At 45.9% G+C, this 12,421-nt stretch overlaps 2 protein-coding genes across 6 annotated transcripts in view; one reads left to right on the plus strand and one right to left on the minus strand.

The window, feature by feature from the left end:
• Positions 1–2,485: 2,485 nt before the first annotated feature.
• On the minus strand, positions 2,486–9,777 carry NDUFB1 (NADH:ubiquinone oxidoreductase subunit B1). Of its 3 annotated transcripts, none has more exons than XM_028507771.2 (3): positions 9,626–9,777; positions 3,556–3,700; positions 2,486–2,595 (listed from the first exon to the last, which is right to left on the minus strand). In XM_028507771.2, the coding sequence occupies exons 2-3, from the start codon at positions 3,690–3,692 to the stop codon at positions 2,559–2,561; spliced, it is 174 nt and encodes a 57-aa protein (XP_028363572.1). In that variant the 5' UTR covers positions 3,693–3,700; positions 9,626–9,777; the 3' UTR covers positions 2,486–2,558. The 3 variants fall into 3 exon arrangements, with proteins under 3 accessions (XP_028363572.1, XP_028363571.1, XP_035869251.1); XM_028507770.2 differs by having other exon boundaries at positions 3,556–3,693; positions 9,626–9,735; XM_036013358.1 differs by lacking the exon at positions 9,626–9,777 and adding an exon at positions 6,943–7,052 and having other exon boundaries at positions 3,556–3,693.
• Positions 9,778–9,942: 165 nt separating this feature from the next.
• Positions 9,943–12,421, plus strand: part of CPSF2 (cleavage and polyadenylation specific factor 2) — a 30,557-nt gene continuing 28,078 nt past the window's right edge. For 2 of the 3 annotated variants that reach the window (XM_028507940.2, XM_036013349.1), the window contains exon 1: positions 9,943–10,110. The gene's annotated coding sequence lies outside the window, so the exon portion shown is untranslated. Of the gene's footprint in view, positions 10,111–11,352; positions 11,426–12,421 lie in introns of all 3 variants that reach the window. The other variant, XM_028507938.2, reaches the window with a different exon arrangement.

Consider the following 12,421-nt stretch of genomic DNA (forward strand, 5'->3'; position numbering starts at 1 on the left):
GATACTATGTTCCTTGTTTTGAAAATATTTTATTCCAGTCTGTGGCTGCGTTTTCATTTTCTTAACGAGTGTCAAAGAGCAAATGTTTTTAATTTCAACAAAGTACAATTTCTTGATTTTTAAAACTAGTTCATGCTTTATGTGTTTTTAACACATAAGCAGAAGTACTGAAGAAATCTTGCAAAACACAGCATAACTACAATTCTTGGCTATATGATTTTTAGCAAAAAAAAAAAAAACAACCCCTTAGTATCATTCTTTTAAAATACCTTTGAAGCAAATGGCTTGCAAAAATTTTCCTAGAAAACATCTGAGGAAAAAACTGGCTACATGGAGACTTCCGGCCAAGATGGAGGTGTAGGTAGACACACTGTGCCTCCTCGCACAGCAAGATAGGGACAACAACAACTTAGAAACAGAATAACAACCAGAACTGACAGAAAACTTAACTGTATGGAAGTCGGACAACCAAAGAGTTAAAATAGACACATTAATCCAGACCGGTAGGAGGGGCGGAGTCAGGCAGCTGGGTGGAGAGGGGTCGAGACACAAAAAGCGGGGGCACTGGGCACGGAAGGCAATCTGGGCATGCAAGACCGCAGCGGGTGGACCCTGGGTGTGCAGGCAGCGTCTGGCAGACCCTGGGTGCGGGGTGGCAACCAGCAGACCCAGCGAGGCGGCGATTGTGAAGCGAGGCACTGCATGCAACCCAGGGTCCCAGCGCTGGGAAATAGAGCCTCGGGGGCACTGACTGAGAACACCTGTCGGGGTTGCGGCGCAGGGAGAGACTCCCAGCCTCACAGGTGAGTTCGTTGGAGAGACCCACGGGGTCCTAGAACGTGCACAAGCCCACCCACACAGGAATCAACACCAGAAAGGTCCAGTTTGCTTGGGGGAAGTGGTGGAAGGGACTGAATACAACAGAGAGCGGAGCAAGCATCATTGTTCCCTCTTGGACCCCGCCCCCATGTACAGCATCACAACCCAGCTACTGGGTTGCCCCACCCCAGTGAGCACCTAAGGCTCCATCCCTCATTCATAACAGGTGTGACCAGACCCCCCCCCCCCCCCCCCCCCGCAAAAAAGGCCCAAATGAAACAGATCAAAGCCTCAGAACAAATACAACTAAGCGACCAAGAGAGAGCAAACCTATCAGATGCACAGTTCAAAGCACTGGTGATCAGGATGCTCACAGAATTGGTTGAATTTGGTCACAAATTAGACGAAAAAACGAAGGCTACACTAAATGAAATGAAGGAAAATGCACAGGGAACCAACAGTGATGGGAAGAAAACTGGGACACAAATCAATGGAGTGGACCAGAAGGAAGAAAGAAACAAACAGAAAAGAATGAAGAAACAAGAATTCAAAAAAATAAGGAAAGGCTTAGGAACCTCCAGGACATCTTTAAACATTCCAGCATCTGAATTATAGGGGTACCAGAAGGGGAAGAGGAAAAGCAACAAGTGGAAAACTTACTTGAACAAATAATGAAGGAGAACGTCACCAATCTGGCAAAGGAAATAGACTTCCAGGAAGTCCAGGAAGCCCAGAGTCCCAAAGAAGTTGGATCCAAGGAGGAGCACACCAAGGCACACTATAATTACATTAGCCAAAGTAAAAATGCAGCACAGAATCCTAGAAGCAGCAAGAGATAAGGAGACAGTAACCTACAAAGGAGTTCCCATCAGACTGTCAGCTGATTTCTCAAAAAGAGACCTTGCAGGCAAGAAGGGGCTAGAAAGAAGTATTCCAAGTCATGAAAGGCAAGGACCTACATCCAAGATTGCTCTATCCAGCAAAGCTTTCATTTAGAATGGAAGGGCAGATAAAGTGCTTCTCAGATAAGGTCAAGTTAAAGGAGTTCATCATCACCAAGCCCTTATTTTATGAAATGTTAAAGGGACTTATCTAAGAAAACGAAGATAAAAAATATGTATAGTAAAATGACAGCAAGCTCACAATTATTAACAACCACACCTAAAACAAAACCAAAAACAAACTAAGCAAACTAGAACAGGAACAGAACCACAGAAATGGAGATCACATGGAGGGTTAGCAACAGGGGAGTGGGAGGAGGAGAGAGGGGGAAAAGGTACAGAGAATAAGTAGCATAGATGGTAGGTAGAAAATAGACAGGGGGAGGGCAAGAATAGTATGAGAAATGTGGAAGCTAAAGAACTTATGACACATGGACACGAACTAAAGGGGGGGGAATGTGGGTGGGAGGGTGTGTGCAGGGTGGAGGGGCATGAAGGGGGGGTAATGGGACAACTCTATTAGTATAACCAATTAAATATATTTTTTAAAAACTGGCTACATGAGTTAACACTATTGTGATTCAAAATAAGTAACAGCAAAATAAATGCTAATTGTAAAGTTAACATCAATGTATACAATCAGGCACTCAGTATTTTTAAAGCTAGTGTGCCTTTTACTTAAAATGTGAAAGACCACTTCAGCATTAAAAGAATCACATTCCAAATTGTTTAAATTAAATGTTTTTATTTTTCTCATAATTTAAAAAACATGACCATTCTGGAATTCAGCCCCAGCCTTTACTTCCAGGTGACTTCTTCATCTGGTCTCAGCTCCCTGTGTGGGAAGAAGGACGGAAGGAAAGGAGAAAGTATGAATAGACCTTTTATGAGGCGATAACAGGGAGAGTCAAATTAATATGAATTCAATATTTTACATTCTACTATATCGACCCATTAAACTTTTTTAATGTTGATTCGATATATTCATTCTATTCTCGTGATTTTAAACTTTTACCATCTTTTCCACTTTGTTTTTCCAGATTAAAGAGCTGTAATCTCTCAGTCTATCTTCATATGAAAGCTCGAAGAGCTGGCTTAGTGTTTCTAGACCCTTTCCAGTTCACCTCCTCTCTCCTGAAGCCCTTGACCGTGAACCTCCCCTGCAGCGACCGTGACCGCTGCTCAGCTCTCCTCTCCCTCGCGCTTCCTCCTACCCAGCCGCACACCCAGTGGCAGACACCCTGGCTCCTTAACGCTCTCTGCTGCCAGAGGAGCCACCTCCAGGGACACAGCAGAACCAGGGGACCATCAGCTGCCATTCGGTCACTCAGCCTACCATGTCTAAAGCTCTCAAGCAGTGCTGCTGAGAGCAGAGCTCTAAGCTGTTAACCACTACCATGTATCTCAGCTACATAATGGCTTAAGTAAAACAGACTACAATAATGCTTGTGAAAGCTGTATACAGAGCAGGCTCTGGTAAGCTGGTTTAATTTGAAACATTGTTTCTATGTTAAAAATGCATCCTGAATTGACCCCCCTTACCAAAAAAAAAAAAAAAGAGAGGGATTTTCCAAAGATCTGAATAGCCTCACAAAGTGAAGACCTGTTTACATTCCGAATGTAATCACACAGTTTTATTCAAGCATTAAACAACAAAACTACAAAATAACATCACTTAAATCTAAGTCCTTGGGATAGGGGATTACCCCTTCTGTTTATTTTTGGCATGTATGATAATAAGAATACTTCCAAAAGCTGGCTAATTAATTGTTGATTTAAAAATGCCCAAACTAACCTTTTAAATAACAAACTCTTGTTCCGGAAGCCAGTTAGCTTTTCCTCATTCCTTCTGTCTAGGTACCATCCAACAGCAAATCCCATAGGGACAAGCACATGTACCCAGTGGTCACGCACAAGCTGAATTAAATTCATCCTAAATGCTATGAAAAAAAAAAGTTGTCAGAAATATAATTGCCTTTGAAATATCTTTTAAGTTGCATATGAAACAGGAAGATAAGAACAGATGTTAAAAGTCTCTTTAAATTTGTTTGGCCTCAGAACATAGTACTACTTAAAATCCACTTGAAGATTATATAGGCGACAAGATTAAATGATTAATGTAAACATTACAATGCACTACTCAGTTTAACTTTTTCCTAGGTCCATCAGTGATCTGATGATACAGTGCAGAGAAAGAGTATAAAAAATTCTACCATCAAAAGCTGAGTCTTGGTGTCCACCTAGAATTGATTTAAACCTTTTAAATGTGAAAAATATTGTTAGCATCTCTCACAGTGCTAAAACAAATATAGAATAACACTTTTGCCAGAAGCAGAATTCTTTTTTTTAAATGTTTATTGATTTTAGAGAGGGAGAAAGAGGGAAAAAAAAGAGAGAAACATCCATGTTGGAGACAAAACATTGATTGATTGGCTGACTCCCATACACGCCCAGATGGGGACTGAACCCGCAACCTTCTGGTGCAGGAGACAACACTCCAACCGCGCAGCGCCGGCCAGGGCAGGAGCAGAAGTCTTTAGATAAAGCTATAATTGCTGAATATTGATTTTTCAATTAGCGATAATTTGTCTTGAATAAACCTCATGGGCGATCATACTGCCACAGTGCAAAGCTGCAAACTAATTTTTGAAAGGAAATTAAAAGATCTGAGAGAAATTTTCAAAAACAACCACATTCAATAATGTCACAGGAGATCTAAATGTCAATTAAATGGCTCTACGAGCAGAGACGGAGAGACGGGAACTTTTATAAAATGACTATTAGCTACCAGAGACATCACAGCATAGCTCTCTATATAGCATGAAGTAACTATCATTATCCTCATTATAAATAAGAGAGCAGCCTAACCCAAATGAGTATTAAGTACAGAGCTGGAAATCAAACTCGGGTTTGCTCCGAAGCTCTTGGTACCTTGGATTATACCCCAATACCTCTTGAAGAGGCTCCTCCCCGAACTGATGTTTACGGTACTTAAGAGCTTAAGTTCGAAAAGTTTTCAAAGGCAAAGGAGGAGGAATATGAGAACTAGAAGTCATCATATGGAAATAAATTTGTACTAATAAAAACAGTTGAATTGTCAATTTTCTGTAAAAATTTGCACCTAAAGATGAAATCAAAATACTTCCTTGGCCCTGACTGGTGAGGTTTGGTTGGTTGGGTGTCGGTCCCCCAAAGCAGAAGGTCGCCAGGTCAGGTCCTGGTCGGGTGAGTGCGAGGCAACTGATTGATGTTTCTCTCTCACGCTCCCTCTCTTTTGCCCTCCCTTCCCCTCTCTCTAAAAAATAAAAAATAAAAAATAAAATCTTTGAAACAAACAAATGAACGAAAGAACAAAATACATCCTATGTGCATGAATCTAAAGTGAATAAATCAGGCCCCGGCTGGGTAGCTCAGCTGGTTAGAATGTGGTCCCAATACACCGAGGTTGCGGGTTTGATCCCTGGTCAGGGCACATACAAGAATCAACCACTGAATGCATGAAGAGGAACAACAAACTGATGTTTGTCCTCTCCCTCCCCTAAAAAAAAAAAAAATCAATAAAAAAATGAACAAATCATACAGGATGGCTCAGAAGACTTTGATGACACCCTAGAAGGAGAATTCAGCCACGTGACAGGGAGACATTCTGAGACGCATCCCAAAGGGATTCTGTCATTGTGCAGACGTCACGGAGTGCACTGACACAAATACGACGGCACAGCCCACCTCCCACCACCCACCCAGGGTGTGTGGTCCAACCCCCCCATCCCCCTCCCGCCCCTGCTACACACCCGCACCGCACGCTACTGCACTGAAAACTGCAGGCAACTGTAACACAAAGGGAAGTAACTGTGTATCTAAACCTAGAAAAGGAGCAGTAAAAACATATAAAAAAGGTGCACCCGTCTAGGGCACTGGCCATGGACGGAGCCCGCAGGACTGGACGCTGCCCTGCGTGAATCAGGGAGCGGGTGGGAGCGGGTGCGAAGGGCCAAGAGGTCCCTGGACTTGACCGCACACTGTCCAGACCCGGCCCTACCGCCCTCCGGCTCCCTTCTGACAGCAGGGCCGGAAGCAGAGCTCTGCAGCTGTCAGCGCTGCTCCCCGAGCAGGGAGGCGAGCAGGGAGGCGGGCTGGACCGACAGGAAGAACCGGGAGAAGCTGGCTGGGTAGGGTGTGGGTCGCAGTAAGAGTGACCAGCAGGAGGGAGCGAAAGGCAGCTGGAGGATGAGCAGGAATGAGGAATCCAGATTGAGAGATAAAGGAACCTGGGGGATGCCATGGCAACGTGGTTTCCTAATGCTCGTTGGAGCAGTGGTCAGACCGAGGAACTCTGTGGTGTTCATAAAAAGGCACTTAACATGGACAGGGGCTAGCAGGCAGGACACAACAGTCTGACCCTGGAAGTTTGTTTCTGGTTCCACTGACCCTGTCTGGCACAAAGGGCCCGTGCTGGCCCTGAGCTGACCGGGGACAGAACTCATCTATGCTTCACATCAGTGCAACCTGGAAGTATTTCCAAAGCACACAAACCGGCTGGCCCCACACGACCACAGAAAGCTTTTACTAAAGTGGGGATGGCACTGAGTACTTGTTAAGGTCGCTCCTGTGGGCCTGTGTCCTTGTGCAGGGTCAAAGGTCCCCAAAGCAGCATTTACAGCAGTGTTCCCTGGAGACCACCGAGCCCGACCTGGGAGGGCTGCAGCGCCCTCTGAAGGTGTCGTGCCGGGGGGGCACAGGCTCCGCTGTGCTGACGGACTGGGACATCACCTGTGCACCCAAAACTGACCTGCTGTGAGTGACAGGGAACCTGTGGCCAAGTCCCACAGATGCTCATGCCACCAGAGGAAGAGATTCCCCCCGAACCACACAGGCTTCCGTTTCTCCCAGGACATTCAGCTCCATCATAATCCTACAAGAACACCCCTGCTCACGCGGTCTGCTGCGGACCGAGACGCCGTGGCACGGTGCAGGACTGTGCATCACTGCCACCGAAAGTGCTCAGCCCCAAACTGCACTGGAACCACGCAGGCTGGATTCCCGCCTCTCCTTCCAAGACACTGGTGCTCACACTCACACATTCTGATTTTTTATTTCTCAAACTTGAATCACTCACATCTATGTAAAGGCACTGGGTTAGGAAATGGCCACGAAGTTAAAAATTCCATAACTACAGGCGTACCTCGGTGACATTGCAGGGTTGGTTCCAGACCACACAACAGAGCAAGTGTCCCAATAAAGTGAGTCACCCCCCCGCTGGCGGAGGCGCTAGCCTTCAATTTGTACAACACACAGCACCAGGAAGCCCGATGCAGCGGAGCGTGGTCAGCGCGGCAGGCTCCACTATACGCTGTCTTTCACAGAGTGTAGCATTACTGAAGGTTCCAGCCTGACTGTCACTGATCCGGGAAATTACGGTGCAATAAGATGTTTCACATAAATAATTTACAATGTAGCCATCAACTAGTTGTAAGGTTTAGTCTATTGTCTACAGTTGGAATCCTCCAACTGACTGCCTGTCAGTATCACCCCTGGGAGCCTTTTTCCAAACAGGGCCTCCTTGGCCGTCCCTCTGGGGTGGGCTGGAAAAATCTGTCGAGTTGGAAGAACTCTCCAGCCGATTTGCTGAGATAGTTCTTGGGCACGTGAACATGCAGGTGACTGATCTCGCCTTACTTCCCAGCAGACGGTGCTTCTATCGGCGTTACTGGCATTTAGATCCTGAAGTGCTTCTCGACGAACACTTAGATCACTTCGATCCTTTTTTAGGATTCTGCCCGACGCCCACCAAGCTAGCCACTTGTTCTACACACACTGGAGCCCGTCAAGCACTGGAATAACCATGCGCGCCCAAGTCAAACAGGAAAATGTAACTTTGAAAGCACTCAACTGCAAACATACAAGACAATGTAGGTCTCTGTAGAAGTCCAGTCATCATCCATCTGCCACATGTCTTCACTAAGTTCGTTAAATTTCTGACCAGGTATCAATTCAAACCCTCAGCATAACTGTGACATACTGTTTGTATTAACCAACAGCAAAAATGTGCTTGGGGACTCTCAACTCAAAGCCATTTTTAAGTAAGTGGACTCAAAGCCATGGTGGACTCAACCACCATGAAGGACGCCTGATCCCATCCCTAAGAAGGAAATGACAAATCTTAGTCCCAGAGTAATTTCATATTGCAATTGTAAAATCCACAATTTAATGAACTTTGGGAACAGTAGCACTAAACATAATTTTTCTTGTTAACCTCACTGAGTGGATGACCAAGGAAGACAAAGGTTTATGGACATACAAGCTGTGCTGGAATGACTCCCTGGAGGAGGGAGAGGAGAGGGAGCACAGATGGGCTTTCAGGCTCCTGGTCATGGGCCCAAGACCATAAGGGGAGGGTACGGGGCAGCCAGGACTCAGGACAGGCTCTGATGAGCCAAGCCTTGGCTTGGGATGACGAGTGACATCCATCCACATGGGTGCCCACCAGGCCACAGTATATATGGGGGTGGGCACAAGTACGTTCACAGTTGTGACTATGCAAAACAGTTTATTCTGGCATTGTTATTAATTACTGCATTATTTTACATAGGAACGACTGTAAACCTACTTTGCCCACTCTCTATTAATGACTTCTTTCTATGAAGACTCTTAAGAAAAATTTTGCTCCTAAATACTTTAGAATTGGGAGTAGCTATGGTATTCCTGGAAGGGGGGGGGGGGAACCCAAATAACTAGTTAGTTTTTATCTTATGGACTCAAGGAACCATAAAACTCACAAAAGCTTTTTTGCCTGATTCTAGAAAGAGGTGACTCCTATGCACTCTGTGTAAGGCATCACTCTTAATGCTTTTCGTAATCACCAACTCATGGGATCCTCACAGTTCTATGCAAGTACCCATTAATAATGCAGTAGACCTTTTTTCTCAGGTGAGGGAATCCAGGGACAATCAACTTGCCTTAGGTCACAGATGCAGTAAGTGGCAGAGCCGGGATGAACGGGCAGGCTGGCTCCCTGATCCAAACTCTTTATTTGTGCCTCACGGTCTCTTACGGTAAGTACAGCGGTAAATATTTATTATCAATATCACGCTTCACTTTATCTTATGTTTCCGAGTACATACTAGTTTTTCTTCAACCCAGTTTTTCTCGCTCAACTTCTAAAAAGAAAACTATCTGGTCTGTTTACTTGCAAGGCACTCCGAACTCACGTTGGAAAAATAAAGATGATTGGACATGTATATATACGTATTTCTACTTTCTAATTTGCCCCCAGAACATTTTATACATCATATCACTCAAAAGTGTCGACCTAACCCATGGAAAGCGGTGCTGGATGCACGGAGAAACGGAACTCCTGAAGTCACCTGCCTTAACGACACATACACCCAAGAAACGTTGTTAAAGAGTGCACATTTTGTGGAAAGGTGGGCTCAGGAGGCTCTGAGGTTTGGAAGCGAGGGCGAGGTCAGCTTCCAGTGGAGAGGAACGAGGAAGACAGCCGCTGGCACGGGGTCGCATGTCAAACTCTCCCTCGCAGCTGCAGCCCAGCACCGGGTCCCTGCCGCTTTCCTTTCCGGGCCGGCCGGGGGCGGTCACCGCGGGATCTCTCATAGGTTACCCAGTTACGACAGCCTCGGGGTACGCTTTCGAACAGCCACCACATTGGGAACCAGAGCCCAGCGGTCCACCAGGAAAAAAAAACCCACTTCACTGTCCTTTTCCCGTCTCCTTCGCTCTGCAGCCCGGGGAGGCTCAGACCACCCCCTCAACACACCCCATTGTCCAGGGCTTTCCTAGGGGTGCACAGTCCTCGCCTGCAGAGCAGTGGCCCGCAGCGCCTCGAACACCTTGCACCCCACACCTACCTGCGGTCCCGGTACCAGAAACGACCCCACGACCAAGGACAGCAGCGAGCCCAGCCTCCGGCTCCGGCGGAAGCCAGGGCCCTGGGACCGACCATTCGCCGCGCCCGCTCCAAGACAGGGGTGACACCGCAACACCATGCCTCTTTTTCCTTTTAATATTCGATTATTCTCATAGTTATGTTATATTTAAAATATGACAAGTTGTTTAAAAATAAAATTTAGGTTCCAGCTGATGAGACTTGGTGTAAGGACCGTTTCCTTCCTAAAACTTTGTCCCCACCCCCCCTCAGAGGTGGTACCGCCCCGAGTTTCCCCCGCCTCGGCGGTCAGTCTCCGGTTTCAAAATGGCGGCCGCCATTGCGGACCTTCTGTTGGCTGGAAATCGCGGCTGCTGCTGAGCGAGCGCCAGCTTTCCTCGCTCTTGAACCTGGATTCGGCTAGGGGTTGGGAAGGGCAGTGGACGGCGTTGGGGGAGGACTGACGAGGCAAGTGAGGGCGGAAAAAAGAAGCGAGCTTTTGGCTGGGGGAGGGGGCGTCCTCGGCACTCCGGGACAGCCTGGCCCCAGCTCCCACCCAGACGCCGCTGGGACGTGCTCCCGGGGTTTCGGTTGCGACTGCCCTGGTCCTTCTTGGCAAAAGTGCTCAGCGACGGAAAAAGTGACTTCCTCGTGGGTCTCAAGCTCCCGGTCTTGTGTGGGCGTCCAAACGATTCACTCTCTCGCTCTCTTTCCCTCCCTTTTTGCTGCTTCCCTCTGCCCTTCCGGTGCCGGAGGGGTTAACCCTACGCCAGCTTTGGCTCCTTAGTCTCGTGGCTAGACTGTTCTCAGCCTCCTCCCTCCAGGTTTATCCGTCGTCTCGGGTTGAGAGACCAGGAAGGTATTGGGAAGAAAGTAGGCGTCTCTTTTACTTAAAATGGTCTTGGCCCTCCCCATCTCCCGCTCCCCAGCCACCGCCAACCTATTTCAGACTCCAGTAAACAGGAGGTCAGACTAGCCATAAGCCCGGCAAGTCTGGTCTCCCATGGCCCGGCGAACCTGCATTATCAATTGCCCATCTCATAGTTTTTTTGTTTTTGTTTTTCAACCCCTTCGATCATGTTAAGAAAATCACTGCCTTTGCGGAACTGACCCGGAAGAGACTCGGCTCTCCGAGCTCAGAGGCCAACCCAAGACCCCTTCCTTTTCCCTGGCATTTTGCAGAATTTCCCTTAATTGTCATCGACATTCAGGGTCATTAATGAGAGAAGAAGTAACTATGATAGATAATTGTGATGGAGAATTGTAGTATGGGTCAGGGTCACTGCTCAGAAGGAACGTAGGATACGGTTAACGTTCATTCCTTCCCCCAGCACACACGTATGTTGCTTTGGGTGCTGGGCTCAGTATTGACGATGCAAAGGTGAGCTCCCATTTATTCTTCACCTGTGCATTCAACACCCATTCAACCAGTGTTCTTTGCACCTAGTTTGTGCTGGGTGAGAATAAAGTACTGCCCAAGGACACCAAGAAAGCTTTATTATGGAGTAAAAAATGGAGCTGGGTCACAAAGGGTCAAACAGAATTTACTAAACTCAAGAGAAGGTCATTCCTGGAGGGAGAACATGGATGCAAAGATTTGAGGAGTTTTGAGAAGATTTCATTCCGTAGTTAGTAGGAAGCCAGTGAATACTTTGCTTGAGGAAGGGGGATGAGTATATTTGTTTTTTGGGTTATTATTATTTTTTTTAGGACGGCAGCTGTATGGAGGATCAACTTGGAACAGGAAAACTAGATGAGAGGAAATTGCATTCATTCAACTGAGGTATGATAGTAAAGGATGTCAGAAAGACATTTCTGAAATGTCAAATAGGATTCAACTTGTGGCAGCCAGTTGGGTGGTAAGAGGGTGACTCCAGAATTTTTAGCCTGGGAGACTAAATGGTCGGTGATACCATTAAAATCAAGCCTAAGATATGTATGTAAAAACAGTGGTGCAGAGCAGCCCTGTGGGAGTGGCGGAACACTCCGCCCTGCACTTGGAAGCATTGATTTCAGTGTCTGGACCTGGGCTGTTTCAGTAGTCAGGAGCTACATGTAGCTCTTGAGCACTTGAAATTGTTGTTAGATCAAGTTGAGATGTGCTGTCAATGGGAAATACACACTGGATTTCAAAGATGCAGTACAAAAAACAATGTAAAACATCTCATGAATAATTTAATAATGATTACATGTGAAGATGATATTTTGGATATATTGGGTTAAACAAAAGTATATTAAAATTAATCTCACCTGTAAAAGTTCAGCATAGCTGTGAAGAAATTTTAAAGTAGATTTGTGGCTTGCATTTCAAATAAGATTTCTTGCTCTTCGTCTTCTCCTTCTGGCAATCATATCCTATGATTTGGATGTTGGAATGTTGAAAGTTGTCCCAGAGGTTCCTAGGCCTCTCCTTGTTTTTTTTTTTTTTTTTTTTTTTTTTGAATCCTCGTTTCTTCATTCTGTATTGGTTGAATGTTTATTTCTTCCTTCCATTCCAAATCGTTGATTTGAGTCCTGATTTCCTTCCCTTCATTGTTGGTTCCCCATATATTTTTCTTTATTTCACTTTGCATAGCTTTCACTTCCTCTATTTTGCATCTGTACTCAATAATTTCTGTGAGTATCCTGATTACCAGCATTTTGAACTCTGCATCTGATAGGTTGGCTGTCTCCTCCTCACTTAGTTCTTTTTCTGGAGGCTTTTTTTTTTCTTTAAGATTTTATTTATTTATTTTTGGAAAGGGGAAGGGAGGAAGTAAGAGAGGGAGAGAAACATCAG

The sequence above is a fragment of the Phyllostomus discolor genome, chromosome 1 (genome assembly GCF_004126475.2).
Source record: "Phyllostomus discolor isolate MPI-MPIP mPhyDis1 chromosome 1, mPhyDis1.pri.v3, whole genome shotgun sequence".
NCBI classification, from domain to species: domain Eukaryota; kingdom Metazoa; phylum Chordata; class Mammalia; order Chiroptera; family Phyllostomidae; genus Phyllostomus; species Phyllostomus discolor.